Consider the following 15,615-nt stretch of genomic DNA (forward strand, 5'->3'; position numbering starts at 1 on the left):
GATCACCGGATCTCAATTTAATTGAGAACGTCTGGGCATTGATGTCCAGACGATGGATAGAGCCAGGCGCGAGGACGAGGGCAGCGATTCTCGATCAAGCGAAGAATATCTGGGAAGGCCTTAGGTCTGACCCAGAGTTCTTAGCTAACTTGACTAACTCGATACCTAATCGACTTAATCAAGTGATCGAGCGGAATGGCTACTGGACGGATTATTGAATGAGCTTTACTGTTGTTGGTTTCGAATGGGTATTTTTTTAGATGGATCGGATTGCATGGTATAAAAAAGGAATGTGCTCTGCCACGTGTCGGATCCAAAAATCGGCCCTTTTCAGGGCCACCAATATTATTTAACGTAAATCAATTTTCGGAGTACTGAAAAAAAGAAAAAAAAAATAAATTATATAAGATAAAAAATAGAGTATATAATCTGAAAAGACAATAATATATATATATATATATATATATATATGTGTGTGTGCACGTTTTTATTTCAGGAATAATTATTTATCATTTACGTTATGAAAAATCAAGATAAAAAAGAGTATCTCCTCATGGTAGGCCAGGGTAAAGAGAAAGTAGAACCGAATTATCACACTTCAATCTATTTCTGACTTAAGACTGTCCTGCAGCAAACTATTAGGATAATACACTGGATTAAAAAGGAAGGAGGGCAGGCACATTACATATGGATGTCTTCGTGGCAGCTAACATCCAGCTAAATAATAGAATAGGTATGTATAACTTTATGAATATGGAAATAATTTATGCTTACTTTTAAGAATGAATTTTCATACTCTTTCTAATATTTTTCAGCCACTGGGTAAATATACTCGTGGATAACAGTAATATATGAATTTTCAAAAGTTAGCGAAGGAAGAGAAGACTAATATAATGCAGCGTAAGGATTTGTTTGCCCACTTTAAAGTGCTACGTAACTTACAGGATTAACAAGCTCTAAGTGATGAGAATAACAATTTACCACTGAATTTGCCTATACGCACTGGTAGCAGAAATTGAAAATAATGCAAGATATCTTAATCCGTAAGGAGTTACTATTAATCATTTGAATATTCTTCAATTTAAGTTTAAGTATTAAAGTTTTCTTCGAATATAGGCTATAATTGTAAAATCATTGCAAATTTGCTGCTTTTGGATACTGCGAAAGAACAAAAGGACCCAGCAACATTACCCACAACAGGAATGTATTCTGATTCTGCAACTATAAACTGTTCTGTCACCATTCAACAATATTCACTCATGGTTACGTAATGAGATGTAGTGTAAGTAAATGGATTTTAATATATTGGCTTTTTCTTCTTTACATATTTAGTATATTTGAAAATTAATAAGTAATTAATTATATTGCGTAGAAACATTAGCTGGATAATAGCAGAATGGCTTCTGGATAATGTATTGCATGACACTGGACAGATTTACGTAAATAGCTGTTTCTTGGACCTGTGGCAGTTGAGCTGTCAGGAGCTCTCAGAGGTTCTCTTCCAGCATCACCAATTGGAAATAGATACGAAAGCTTGTCACTATTGATATTAGGTTTCTGCAAAAAAATCTGAGTTAACGATTATCTATTTTAATAATGAATTGCATCTTCTTTATTCGTAGAATCTTATTGCTGTAAGCTTGGGATCCATAGTTGACTTGCAAGCTCCAATGGACTTTACGACTCAAGAATATAGCTCCTTATTATTAATATAAAAGTTAATGATGTGTTATTCTTGACAAAATATCAACAACATAAATTTAATTTAAAATATATATTTTCAGTTATTTTTATACACCATATGTTACACAATAATAGGTTAAAACTAAAATACATATTTTTTATACAAATTTATAACACTTAATATGATTTTATTAAAAGTTCATCACTTACAAGTTATTTTAATAAATTAATACAAATTACAGAGGTTAAGTTGCACATTTTGACACTTCACTCATTGGAATATGCCCTCTTCTTTTTATTGATCTGTCGTTTGATTACTATATTATTACCGCTTCTATCAGTATACCAAAATTCCTATCACTATACCAAAAACGTGCTCGAGCAGAATCAATGGGCACATGGGGTATCATATGTCTTTCTCTCTCACTCTTATGCTATTAGACAGAGAAAGAAGAAAATTCTTACTATACCATTTTATCCCGAGATGATATACTTTTGACAAAAGTAAGACGATCAACCGCTACACTCGAGTATATGCAATTTACCAGATTCTCCTTATTCTCCCCACCACGACTCCAATACGTCATCGTGACGTCATCTGACGTCACCGTGACGTTTTACGCTTTGGTGAGAACTAGAGACCTGAAGCTGTCCAGCTAGTTACAAATCTAGTAGGCCATTCTTCACGAGCAGATTCGATGAATGTCAGTGTACAAATACAACCATCCGTGTAGGTGTGATTTGGCTTTGGGCAACTTCGGCTTTAGAAGAAGAGCGGCTACCGCTAACTAACACATTTTTACGTGTCATTCGTGTGAAGTGACGTAGCAGTGACGTAATGCCCGAGTACACTCGCACTGATGCACCCGTGAGATAACTAGGTCGGTAACACAATGTCTGAAGGTAAAATAGGTTGTGTTTAATGTTGTTTTTATTATTTGACAGATAGCCTATATTCAACAAGAGGTTAGGAACCCCTGTCGGATTACTGTGCTTGGAATGCAAAAGATGGACAAAATAAGAAGACAATAGCATCTGATGAGTACAACAGCATTTAATATTAAAGGTTATTGTAATACTTTGTGGTACTTTGTGTTAATTTCTTTTCCAGGTTACACCGAATAATCACAAAATTGTAGTTGATGCCAGGATTCGAATGAGCTGATGCTGTCATGAAGGACTAAGACATGTACGTGTAAATTGTGCCTGAGCAGACTTTGACACTGCGTACAGCTACCAGGATTAACTCAGCTTCCCCATCGGCATTGCAAGATTATGTATCAAGAGGAACAATGTATATATGATTTAAATAAACTGGTACAGTGTAAAATACTTTTTCTAGAAATTTATTTCACCTTTAATTATACAATTAAATCTTTAGCCTTGGCTTGCATTCTAACTAATCGGGCTTCATAATTTACACACATATCACATGTTGATTCAGAGATCCCTTCTTGTTGCCTTCATTGTATCTAATTTTCTTTATATTTCTGTAATTCATTATACGTAGATCTTAATTTCTCCTACAGTGCCTTGATTTCCTCTTCAAGTGGAACAACTACTGACCTCAGAACCTTTGCGTCTTCTAGAGCATATTTCTTTACCTAACTCATACTTTCTTTACGATGGTCAGGACCCATGGTTAACGAATCAGCTCCTAATTGAGAAATAACCTTCGTAGCTAATTTTTGTCACTGTAGACAAAGTAATTTGTGGGCTCTACGCCGGCGAATCCCTTTCTAATTGTTTTCAAGGATAGATTCTCTTTATGCAGTTTAGAGACTATCATTCTTAATTTATTCAAGTCAGCATCCACTTGTATTTTTGAGAAAAATGACTTCTACTGTCTCTTGAATTACCTGCTGCAATGATGCAATTTTCTCCTGAGCTCTTCTTTTCTCAACAAGAATTTCATTTTGTTATTCATGCAAACTCTCTTTAGCATAAATTAGCCCCAGTCTTAGGGTCTCTTTCACCAAGTCCTGTAAGGTAAAATTTTACCATGTAGGATTGCCAATTTGCCATGAATTAACCAATCAGCAATCCCAACATCGCTAGAATTACCGCCGAAACCATCATATACATAGGGTGATTACCGTGAAGAATTACGCGAAAGAATGCGTTCGGCAGGTATTATGATGAAAAATCATTTAATAAAAGAAAAAGAAAAATGTAAAATACAGTATGATAAAAACATGCGAGAAATTAACTTTAATATAGGAGATAAAGTTCTACTTAAAAGGGAAATGATTCGTCATGGTAGACCAAAGAAACTTGAACCTATCTACGATGGTCCCTATACAGTTACAAGAAAACGAAACGATTTAAACTATGAAATACTAACCGGGAAAAAATTCGTCAATGTACACGTAAACCGGCTAAAACGCTATATTATGTAGACAAGTAAAATAACTATAATAAGCAATCGCGTAGTTTAAATAATTAGTACTGTAAGAATTTATAATAATAATTAAGAAATCTACCACAAACTAACAATCAATCGCAGATAAAACTAAGCCTGAACTATCTTAAAATTAACTACATATTAATAGGTAGGAAATTACAAATAAAAACAAAAAGAATTGAGGTAAAATCAATAATTTATCCAAAGTTCGTTTTGGGAAAGGAAAATATAAACGATAATACAAAAATTGAATAAAAAATTGTGAGTTTATTATAAAAAAGAAGATACATAAATTTTTTTTTTATTTTCCATCTTATTCTATTAATTCGTGGTACCACAATACGTAATGCTCGGAGGGGACGTGTTTATCCCATCCCATCGGATTCTCCACCTAGAGGTAGTTGTACCCCCAGCAGCAACGACGAGGAACCATGCCGGTGCATTGCAACCACCGAATCCCAAAGTAGTCGAAAGCCTCGTGGAAATCGTTTTCCTCCTCATCATATTCCGCGTAGACCCTCGCGAAATGCCGCTCCTGACGGCGATACTGTTTTCTCGCCGTGATGGCCTGTCAGTTTTTCCACAAAACTAAATAATAACACACAATAAAATAAAACTAGAAAAAGAAATTTCAATTAACTACATAACAAAAGTAATTTTCTTTGAGAATACTTACAACCACCAAAAAATCCAAAAAGGGGAACACCATTTTCGTCACACAATCCTCGATCATGCGGCCGGTACTTCGCCAACTGTTGCTTTCGGACACTGACCATTTTATTTGGGAAACTTTGAGCGACTGCACGGTTCAAGAGAAGAGACAAAAATAACTCAATGTTTATGTATTAATCTGTTAACAAATGCATTTTTATATTTATTATTGACTCCAATAAGTTAATGGTTATTAAAAAAAAATCTTTGTAATTAAAAAAAATGAAAAAACTTTAAACTTCGCCAAGACTCGAACCCGAGCCCGCCGCGTGAGAAACGGCAACCTTGTCGTCTGCGCTACAGCGCTGATTTGATATGCCAAAAGCAAAACAACCTTTTAAACATTCACTACAATTCTTTCATTAACTCGTCATAAACGATCAAGAATTAGCTGCAATAATAAATAAATTTATCTACACAGCATTATTGCACTAAGTTTATTATGATTTTAATTTAAAGCCTACATTTTGCATGAAGATACGATAGTTTAGTGGTATTCATGCAGTACTTTAAATACAAAACTTAAATCATAATCTCTATTATCATAAATTAAATAATATTATAATTGTGAGAGATTTGACCCGGTATAGCTTTCAAACGAAAGTCAAGAAAGGTTGAAACAGGTTGAAAAAAGGATCGGATGTAGACTGCGCAACCAGAGTGGTGTAGGCAGATGGGTCATTGTCTAGCTAAAGGAAAAGACAGCGCTATTGCACTCCAAAAAGGAAACTAGAGAGCAGAGTCTCTAGGGTCTCGACTACTCTCGACGTAAGTCGAGAGATACGAGAGACATCGAGCAAGCGTGACTCGCGGCTTAAGTACCTCACAGGCAAAATTTTACCAGCGAGAAAGTCGCTACGCGAGCCAGCCACCTGACGGCGATGTACCGAACTATGATGTGGAAGAGAGAGAGCGAGTCGGCCTGAGGTCAGACAGACTGGGTCAGATAGACTACCGGCTCGGCTACATAACCAACCAACAAACCAACCAATTGCTTGCAACAACTCGCAAGTACTTGCAACTAACAGCTGAGAATTAGTTAGAGATATTCAAGCTCTTTTCTCTCTCTCATCAACTTTTATCAGTTAAATAAATGTATTTGATTTATTGAGGAATACTGTTTATACGTCCCTTGAAGCTCAATAAAAAATGTTTGCAATTGGAGCACGATTGTCCATCGTGGCGAGAGGTTTTGTTACGAAAGCAGAAGATATTGCTGCTTTGGTTAAGGTTCGTCTTTTATTTAAGCAATACTGGCATATCAATTATTTAGTATTTATTCCGATAAACGATTACAAGGTTCATGTATGATAAAACTAAAATAATTATACGAATGTGCTTTTACTCAATAATAACAAGGACAATAATTCTTTATTCTTTTGCAGAAAGATAAAATTGTTGTTTTTATGAAAGGAGTGCCAGAGAAACCTCTATGCGGCTTTAGTAATGTTGTTGTGCAAATTTTAAACATGCATGGGTTGGATAAAGTTTATGAAGCTCATGATGTTTTAAAAGACGAAGACCTTCGACAAGGTAAAAGAATTGTAGCTTCTGCGTATGATATTTTTAAAGAAACTTTGCTTTCATAATAATCTAATTCTTTAACAACATTCATTTTAGGCATAAAAGAATTTTCTAATTGGCCAACGATACCACAAGTTTTTATAAATGGTGAATTTGTTGGAGGTTGTGACATACTTATGACAATGCATAAGAATGGAGAACTGATAAAAGAGTTAAAGAAGGCAGGGCTAACTAGTGCTTTAGAAAATGAAAAGAATGAAATTGATAGTTAAAAGACTCGTTAATGATAAATTTATTTATAAAATGTACGAATGTTAAAAATTATTTTCTTAGATTATAAATTAAGTTAACAGTTATTGCATTACAGTTTCTTCAGTTCTTTTCTAAGAATTTTTCCAGATGGACTTTGTGGAATTTTATCTATAAACTGTACATATCCCAGGTGTTTGTACTTTGAGAAGCGTTCTTTCACAAAGTTTTTAACTTCATCTTCTGTAAGAATGACATTTGGTTTTGGAACAATGAATGCTTTTGGGATTTCTCCAAATTTTTCATGTGGCACACCAATCACTCCTACATCTTGAACTTTTTCCATTGCACGAATTGAATCTTCCAATTCAGCTGGTGCCACTTGAAATCCTTGTACCTTTATTAACTCTTTCAGTCGTCCAGTGATAAAAAGTAATCCTACATGCATACATTTCAATTCAGTAATACGAATGTGACAAGATCTATTCATAGCTATAATCCCATTATTTACCTTCTTCATTAAAATATGCTAAATCTCCAGTTTTAAGCCAATCTCCTTCCATGGTTTCACACGTAGCCTGTGGATTCTTATAATATCCCATCATCACTTGAGGACCTCTTACGTATATTTCTCCTTCTTCTTTAATACCTAAATTCTGACTTCTGTTACCTTCCTGGTATCCAACAATACGTATTTGTGTATTAGGTAGAAGAGTACCAGCCGATGTGCTCACTGCCCCTTTGTTCATGGAAACAACCGGTGATGTTTCGGTCAATCCATATCTACGAAAGAACCACATTAGCTATGAACAAACCAGCTGACACAGCTATGCACAATTGACTACATCCGAACAACTAATCTTTTCTTCTTATAACTGCACAAGATGTTCAAAAATTTGTTGTACAGTATTATTCCTTATCTATTGTATTTAGAAAAAACTGATTATAATACTTGTTTTCAGTACTTTTAAAAATCTATTAGATGGTTGTATTAGTTTGACCTTAAAAGGTGTGGTGAAAGACAAACGACGCAAACGCAAGGTTTCTTTAATAGAAACTTATATATATTTTTTAGTGTACTCTCGTAGCTGACTTTGAAATATTTCCAAAACATATGAATCTACCATTTAATCCAAGCATTTGAAAGATATTTGAATTCAAAGTTGTACATATAGGTTTTAAGGTTTAATTGAAGTGGTGTACACAGTCATTACGCATCCATGCGTGTATTCGCTGCCTTATTTCTAATACCACGTCCAAATATCCTTGAAATGCCTATATCAAACCGTATTAAATTCATACAGTGTTTTGGAAAACTTAAGAAACTCATGCTGCATGAGTATACAATAAAAAATGCAGTACTGCATTTAAGAAACCTAAGGATACCGTCGTATGTCCTTCAACGTACTTCCCAAGGTCAAGCCAATAAAACCATATATTAAACTTTGAAAAGTGCTAAAACATTAATAAATTATTTTTTGTCTAATTACAGTGGACAAGGAGATATCTCACTTAAGAAAAATTTGAGAGGACACTCTCTATATATATAAGTATATAAATATACCCTTGACCAAAAGTGATGGTAGAGCTGACATTTCGTTTAAATAGAGCAACAGTCTCTTCTCCGAGTGGAGCAGCTCCGCTGATAATTTGCTGCACACTTTCGACGAGTTTCGGCGAAGCTCTGAGCGACAACATCTGCACCATAGGTGGTACCAAATAGAGCAGTGTAGGTTTGTGTTTTTCAATGACATTAAAGAAATTGTCGGGTGTAAATTGCGGCAAGCACACAATCTTTGCTCCCATACTACGGTAAAAAAATAATTATTCTTTGAATTAATTGCAGTGTAAAAGAATCAAGCAGAAGAGAATATATATAGTGACTGGATAGTTAACTATAGATATCTGAGCAAGCAGCAGAGCAATCCGTAAATGTGAAAGAGAGGTAGGATGAGTGGAACGATTTCCTGATGGGTGGCAGTAGCGGCAGTACCAAGAGAAAGTTCCGGAATGGCGAGTTGTGTTAGATTCGCCACAATATTTCTGTCAAATCAAGTTTCAATCTGTGAAATTTTGACTTTTCTCACGTGTGAAATTTTCACTGTGCGACAATACCTGTGGCTTATCATGACGGCCTTGGGCAGACCAGTCGTTCCACTGGAGAACAACAAAAATTGAGGATCCTCGTAATCAATTGGCAGTTTCGTCCTTGAAGAGTATTCTGCCACGCTATCGTCAACGAGGTCGAAAAAATTTATAGTATCGGCCGGAAGAGACAAGTTGTCAGTCTTCACCAAGACAATGGGCAGCTTTATGTAATGATTATTTTTAATACTACTCTTTAGCATATCGTGTCTCTCTGGCACTGAAAATATAGCATTGACTTCTGCGTTTATCAATTGCTTTTCTATTTCATAAGGAGTGCATATTGGATTGATCGTCGTAACCTGTGAATATAAAATACTGATTTCATTATGTAAATAATATATACGCTGTAACACGAATCATGGGAAATATTTTCGTCACAGGTTCTTCGGCTCACCATGAACAAAATATCTTGTATAAAGATTTTTCTATCTCGTACTATTTTTGAGTTATTCAATTCTTAAATTAGTTAGCCTAGAAATCTGCTTCAGCTGAGTGTGAGAAATCGGGGGGAAAGCGCTCTAATCCCCCCCTCCCCCCTTCTCACCCTCTCTTTTCCTCACTCTTACACCGAAGCAGCGTAACAGACTAGCTTTAATATTCAAATAATTCAAACACGGTACGAGACAGAAGAATTTTATTTGATTCTCCTACTCGGAGTGATTCGAAGGCTCTGCGGTCAAAATATTTCCTGTGACCTTTGTTACACCCTTTATATTAGGAAATCTTTGATACATTGCATTAGTTTCTTGGAGAACTTACACGAATCCCGGCTTCACTGGCTGCCAATATCGTTATTACCATTTCTGGGATATTTGGCATTAAAATTGCTATGGTCGAGCCTGGCAAGAGATTTGCTTTGCTAAAACTGCTAGCCAATTTGCTACATTGCTTTCGTAATTGACTGTACGTATATTTTCTTCCAGTAAAAGCACACTCCTAAACAAAAATTGTAACGTTAAACTTCTATTTGCATTGTTCTACACTTTTTAAAATAATTTATAAGGAATATCGTTTGGAAGGTCGAATAATATCGCAATTTTATCAATTTATTGGAAGGAAAAAATTTAAAATTTTTAAGGACGTTTTAAACGCGTGTCATTTACATGTTAAATTGTAGATTTTTTTTCTAACTGGAAAACCAAACGATTAAGAAAATTTGTGGACTGTTTCCGGATAACTGGACCGTTGAACCCAACGGTTCTTTTACGCTCAGAAGCAGTAGTCATTTATGACGTTTAGTGTACGCCAGATACTCCCCTCCCAAACAAAGGCACTACACGACGCAATTTTTTTTCGATGACGATTGATTTGCAATGTTAATTAAGTATAATAGAATTGACTTACCAAAGCTATCTTATCAGGCCATTTACCGATGTTCGACCAGATATAATCATGTAAAAAAGTTTTATCAAAATTACTAACATCCGCAAAAGGACTGCTCAAAATATTGTTAGAATCTAATTTTAAAGCTCTAGCTGTATTCGACAGCCTCGATTTAGTCTGTACATTCCAAACTGGTTTTATAGTTTTTACTAAAGAAAATTGTCTCTTTAAAATTAACACTTGTTGAGCACGATAATACACTAGCGATTTAAATGTCACGTTATACAGTCGAATGGACATATTGTTTTATTTTAAATGCACAGAAGTAGAAAAAAAACTATCAAACCAAAGTTAGTCAATTAGAACAATTTAAAAAATATATTGTGATAATGTTGATAAGAATGCTGATGCAGCGCGCTGTATCAACTGTAATCCGAATCAATGCAGCCAATACAATGAGCATTAGGAGCGTGGGAAGGGGATCTTATAAAAATCTTCGCATCATTCAGCACGTATAGAGTCGTCCATGCGCCTCCTACTCCTCGTTGGTAGTTGTGCTGCTGTACACTGGTTACACTGCTTGTTGTTGCACACTGAGGACGATAGCCAGCTTGACTATCGGTAATGAATGCTTCGATAAAAATTTAGTTTGCCATTCCTCTCACACTGTGGCAGCATATGGCGACTGCTGCTGAAAAACCTGTAACGTCGATAATTCAGGTCGCATTTTAACTCGAGTCGAGAGAACGCTTTTTAATAATAATTAACGTCGATAAGAAATAAGAAATAATGAAGATACTATAATGGAATCTGATGCAAATATAAAAGAGAAAAATTTTATATCGTTTTTTAAATATTGCCCTATATTTCTGTATTAATTGTTCAATCGTAAAACAGGTTTTCTTTGTTTTAATTTTAAGACGTGTCTGACTAGTGCAGTGGATATTTAACGTATCTACTTAACACGTTCACTGACTCCACGAGATTATTCCTAAGAAATTATGAGTTGTCTCGTACACTAGCAGTGGGCGTTTTAATGTATCCAAGTCATATTTAGAATATCTATTGTAAAATAGGATTTCTCTGTTTTAATTTTAAAACGCGTCTGACTATTACAGTAGACGTTTAATGTAATTACTTAACAAGTTCACTGTTAGTCTACGAGTTGTCTCGTAGACAAGCAGTGGGCGTTTTAACAAGATGCACTAAATTTATATTTAGAATATCTATCGTAAAACAAGATTTCTTAGTTTTAATTTTAAAACACGTCTGACTATTACAGTAGATATTTAACGTAACTACTTGACACGTTCACTGTCAGTCTAACTCATAAGAAACTACGAGTCGTGTCATAGACTAGCAGAAGACGTTTTAATAGAATACACCAAAACTATATATATATATATATATATATAGAACATCTAATATTATTATAGAATTAATAACAATAATAAAGCAAAATCGTTGATCGATAAATTTTTATCAAACGAGCCGTATAAAAATGAAGGAACAAATTAATAATAAATTGTCGAAAGAATAAATTAGATAAAAATTGAACTCTAAGAATAAATGATTGCTTATCAAGAAGTTGGAAGAAAGCAACGAGCGAAGAAACGAGTGCGTTAAGCTTGAAGCAGGTTACAGAGTTGAAGTGGAAAGACTCGGAGCGCGCGCCTGGGGGCCCTTCTCCATTTTCAAGCAAGTAGCCTCTTCTCTTAGCTAATGGGTATTCCAGAAAAGGATGGCACGCCAGACAGAACTCGACTATCGTGTGTCAGTGCGAGCCTATTGCGTGTACCGTCTCTCATCATGCATAAGATAATCGTAGCAAAGTGTAGAACTTCTCAATGTGCAAAGTTCACTCGCTGCTCAAACAAGTCCGAAGCACGATTATGGAGCAAAGTTGCGAAACATTTGCCAAAAAGAAGAAGAAGTGGTTGCACTTTAATGAAAAAATATTCCTGCCTAGATTGAAAGAAACGCAATCTGCAATTTTTTTATCAAAGAGCCGTAAAATTCTGGAGAGGAAAGTAAGTTGTCGAAAGGACAAGTGAGGTTAGGTTGGAAAAATTCAATCTTACATTATAGCTAGGAGAGCCTTTGAACCGTGCGTTTTCGCACCATGGATGGTCGATAAATGTTCCTTTGGAGGTTATAGTCTGTGTTAAAGGGGGGGGGGGAATTTGGAATAACGTTTCGCACTATTTACGTGGGTCAGATAGGAATATTGCTGACGCGTTTTTGAGGCGATTGTGTAGGCAAGAATTAGAGGAGCCTGGAGGTTGTAATTCCCCGCGCCATATCTAAAAAAAAGATGTATTCTCTTTAAGAGTCCCGAAGAAAGCCTCTCCCATTAAGTTTACACTTGGTAGGATTAACTAAGAGGAGGAGAATTTAGAGTAACGTTGCTATTTACGTGGACCAGATAGGAATATTGCTGTCGTGTTTTCAGGGCGATCGTAGGTGATACGGACAGGAATTAGAGGAGCCTGGAGGATGCAACACCCTGCGCCATATCTAAAAAAAGACGTGCTCTCTCTAAGAGTCCCGAAGAAAGCCTTTACCAATAACTTTATACTTATATAGTGGACCAGCGTTATATCTCAAAAAAGATATACTCCGAGAGAATCCCGAAGAAAGCCTCTCCCATTAAGTTTGCACTTGGTAGGACCAACTAAGAGGAGGAGAATTTAGAGTAACGTTGCTATTTACGTGGACCAGATAGGAATATTGCTGTCGTGTTTTCAGGGCGATCGTAGGTGATACAGACAGGAATTAGAGGAGCCTGGAGGATGCAGTTCCTCGAGCTATATCTCAAAGAAGACGTATTCTCTTTAAGAGTCCCGAAGAAAGCCTCTCCCAGTAAGTTTACACTTGGTAGGAGCAACGCTGTACTCTCCCAGCTCTACCTCTATTAAGATCCTCGTACGCTATACGTAACGGTACGGTAGGAAATTATCGAGCTGGGCTCCACGCCAAATTTTCCTCCGAGAAAGCACGAAAAGCGGAAAATGCACGACCAGCGAAAGCTTTCAACGAGAAACACAACCACGAATTTAGCACTCTAATGTCAACGAGATTTTTATCTTCTTCAACAACGCCACAAGATCACTCTGTGTTTATCGTTGATCGAAACTACGTCACTTTGCTGTTTCAACACTTATTCTTTTTCTATGTAATAATTTTGTAATTAATTACATCTTGTAGATTTTCTATCACTGATCCCTAACTCTTCATCATTTACAAACATATAAAACTACTTAATAATTAATTTACAAAAATTCTCTAAGCTTCTATAACAAATATTACTTTTTATTTTTATTGTGGAATATATTTCTTTTTGTAGAATTTATAAAACACACACGCACACATAACTTATGTTCATATCTCCATTGTCCATACGTAACCAAGTGACTGGAAAGTTAGTCTTCAATCCATGTACTTTCTACACAATAATAAACTTTGGCTAATTATCAGAGAGAGAGAGAGAGAGAGAGAGAGAGAGAATAGAAGATTCTCAAAGTTGCTATAATTACCACTGTTTAATTTACAAGCTGGATGCTCCTCGATCCTTTGTTATGTTTCGATTATGCGTCTGGCAAAATCTATTGGAAGGTGTATTCGTGTATACTGTGGTGTTTACACGCTGCTCGCCAGTGAATCGTGAGCGTATGAATAGTATCGAGTATCAGCAGCTAAACATCGCCAACGCCAGCATCACCAGTTGCTACAAATGTTGTACTCTGCCAGTTGGTGTCGTTCTTCCCTCTGTTTGGTGACCGAGTAACCTTCCAAATTCCTTTCCTGCATCCAGACCTTTCTCCCCCCCCCCCCCCCCTCCCCTCCCTCAAGATTACCAATTCAAGTCGTTCGTACAAATACAGGTATACAAGGATAAGTTATTTTCGGTCGGATAATTGCCCTCTGTTTATTGCTTGGGACTCGGTGCATAGCAGGTAAGCCACGCGAAGTGGAAAAGTATTGTCCAGTAGCTATCTCAGCCAATCTCAGGTCTATTTAAGGCAGTAGTCTGGTAAATCGACCGGTTTTGCATGGTATTTTTCGGGAATTTTTTTGACTACCTAAATGAAATGCAAAAAATCTGAAAATCTTATATGTTGTTAATACTATATTGAATTATACAAAATTTTTTTTTTTTAATTTTTACGATATTTTATTTAAATTATATGGGGTCAAAGTAGGTGAAAAATAAAAAACATGTGCTGCTGGCCCTTGAGGTATCTCCAGTTTGGGTAATCGGAAACAAAAAAATGCAACGGATTATTGTTCAGTAGGATTGTCATTCTGGCAGGTGCTAGAAAAAATTAATTTGGTTGAAAAATAATAAAATGGCGGACTTCGAAAGAAAAAGATACAATTTTTTAGTGTAAATTGGGCTGTAAATTGAAAAGTAATGAATGAAAAACATTGATTCTAGTACCTGCCAGAATTACAGATGTGTAGAACAACCTGTAAAAATTTCAGCCCGATCGGTTCAACAGAAAATCTGTTATGCCTCGGGCCGATCGATAAACCTGGTTTCGAGAAAAACGCGTTTAAAGTTTGGCTAACAGAACTTTCATCCTCACACTAATCGTCGATCCCCGGTGCGTGCAACAAACTTTAGGTCTCTTCTTACGTGTCAAACGCGGGTATATCTGGTTATATCCTTTCGTATATCAAAAGGTATACGAAACTTCAAGGAAATATAAAGGTAATGAGTCATAATAGTGAGGAATAACCGTTAGCAGCTGTCGTGCACCTTACAGCGTTCAATTATGCGGCGCTCTCGAATATATATTATATCTTTGTTAATATTTTGAATATCGGTTTAAAATTTATACACCATATTCTCATGTTGGTATACTATCGAAATATGAAAAAAAAATTTTTTCAACCCAAACAACCAGATTACTACCTTAATTTCTTTTGACATTTCGAAACGACTCGATTTCCCAGAGTGTATCAGAATCACAAGAAACTATAGCAATTTCTTTTTCTCGTTACAAGGTCGTCATTCCCTGTGTAAAACAGGAAACGAAGAACCTGAAGAGCACGCGAATGCACAGCCATTGAGTTTTTGCAACATAACCTTCAAATTTTTATCGTATATTCCAAAAGTTTATCCAAAGAATTTTCCAAAAATCCTCTTTCCACTCGTTCGCCCATATTACGATTCGAAATTGCATATCAAAGTCGGTTTATCTGCTTTAAACAGTGTGCGTGATCGGTACATTACACGAGGTGATAATCGTTAACCTAAACGTATACTTCCAAACCACACGAGTACACACACATATATATATATACCTAGTTTAAACAAATATCTCATAGAATCGAAAGAGAACTATTTGATAAGATACAAATTTAACAGACTCGAATAAATACAATCAACATAAAACAAATATTTCCTTGGTACCATAACCTATAATCAAAGATCCATCGAAGCAACAAAACAATTTTTCCTTATCCACGATCGAACATTCTGGAAACAAAGAGAAACACGACTAATTCCCAGTGCAGTGGGGAACAATCGATGATGGGATTGGACAACAATATCGTTCGTGGATTAG

General features: G+C 35.8%; 3 protein-coding genes and 1 long non-coding RNA gene across 4 annotated transcripts; 2 read left to right on the forward strand and 2 right to left on the reverse strand.

Moving 5' to 3' along the window:
- The first annotated feature begins 528 nt into the window (after nucleotides 1–528).
- Nucleotides 529–1,878, forward strand: LOC136779626 (uncharacterized). The gene is made up of 4 exons (XR_010823613.1): nucleotides 529–733; nucleotides 816–1,043; nucleotides 1,117–1,282; nucleotides 1,373–1,878. It is a non-coding gene; the product is annotated as an uncharacterized lncRNA (long non-coding RNA).
- A 2,502-nt stretch (nucleotides 1,879–4,380) lies between these two features.
- On the reverse strand, nucleotides 4,381–5,560 carry LOC136779639 (uncharacterized). Its single transcript, XM_066737334.1, has 2 exons — nucleotides 4,764–5,560; nucleotides 4,381–4,675 (listed from the first exon to the last, which is right to left on the reverse strand). The coding sequence occupies exons 1-2, from the start codon at nucleotides 4,818–4,820 to the stop codon at nucleotides 4,409–4,411; spliced, it is 324 nt and encodes a 107-aa protein (XP_066593431.1). The 5' UTR covers nucleotides 4,821–5,560; the 3' UTR covers nucleotides 4,381–4,408.
- Nucleotides 5,561–5,738: 178 nt separating this feature from the next.
- Nucleotides 5,739–8,172, forward strand: Grx5 (Glutaredoxin 5). The gene is made up of 4 exons (XM_066736958.1): nucleotides 5,739–6,028; nucleotides 6,184–6,331; nucleotides 6,419–6,627; nucleotides 8,064–8,172. Exons 1-3 carry the CDS (start codon nucleotides 5,948–5,950, stop codon nucleotides 6,592–6,594), a joined length of 405 nt encoding a protein of 134 aa, XP_066593055.1. The 5' UTR covers nucleotides 5,739–5,947; the 3' UTR covers nucleotides 6,595–6,627; nucleotides 8,064–8,172.
- Nucleotides 6,584–10,863, reverse strand: LOC136779390 (uncharacterized). The gene is made up of 7 exons (XM_066736957.1): nucleotides 10,064–10,863; nucleotides 9,479–9,655; nucleotides 8,687–9,018; nucleotides 8,468–8,614; nucleotides 8,136–8,378; nucleotides 7,083–7,354; nucleotides 6,584–7,009 (listed from the first exon to the last, which is right to left on the reverse strand). The coding sequence occupies exons 1-7, from the start codon at nucleotides 10,340–10,342 to the stop codon at nucleotides 6,684–6,686; spliced, it is 1,776 nt and encodes a 591-aa protein (XP_066593054.1). The 5' UTR covers nucleotides 10,343–10,863; the 3' UTR covers nucleotides 6,584–6,683.
- Between the last annotated feature and the right edge of the window lie 4,752 nt (nucleotides 10,864–15,615).

The sequence above is a fragment of the Prorops nasuta genome, unplaced genomic scaffold (assembly GCF_024137725.1).
Source record: "Prorops nasuta isolate Cenicafe-Biocafe unplaced genomic scaffold, Cenicafe_Pnas_1.2 PNAS00017, whole genome shotgun sequence".
Classification (NCBI taxonomy): domain Eukaryota; kingdom Metazoa; phylum Arthropoda; class Insecta; order Hymenoptera; family Bethylidae; genus Prorops; species Prorops nasuta.

Bases quoted from the DNA above. Each gene is read 5' to 3' on its own strand.
- LOC136779639 (XM_066737334.1), bottom strand. From the start codon at position 4,820: ATGATCGAGGATTGTGTGACGAAAATGGTGTTCCCCTTTTTGGATTTT. The intron at 4,676-4,763 runs GTAAGTATTCTC...GTTATTATTTAG, and splicing joins TTTTGGATTTTTTGGTGGTT to TTTTGTGGAAAAACTGACAG.
- Grx5 (XM_066736958.1), top strand. From the start codon at position 5,948: ATGTTTGCAATTGGAGCACGATTGTCCATCGTGGCGAGAGGTTTTGTT. The intron at 6,029-6,183 runs GTTCGTCTTTTA...ATTCTTTTGCAG, and splicing joins ATATTGCTGCTTTGGTTAAG to AAAGATAAAATTGTTGTTTT. The intron at 6,332-6,418 runs GTAAAAGAATTG...CATTCATTTTAG, and splicing joins AGACGAAGACCTTCGACAAG to GCATAAAAGAATTTTCTAAT.
- LOC136779390 (XM_066736957.1), bottom strand. From the start codon at position 10,342: ATGTCCATTCGACTGTATAACGTGACATTTAAATCGCTAGTGTATTAT. The intron at 7,355-8,135 runs GTATATTTATAT...GTTCTTTCGTAG, and splicing joins ACCATCACTTTTGGTCAAGG to ATATGGATTGACCGAAACAT. The intron at 7,010-7,082 runs GTAAATAATGGG...GTATGCATGTAG, and splicing joins AGCATATTTTAATGAAGAAG to GATTACTTTTTATCACTGGA.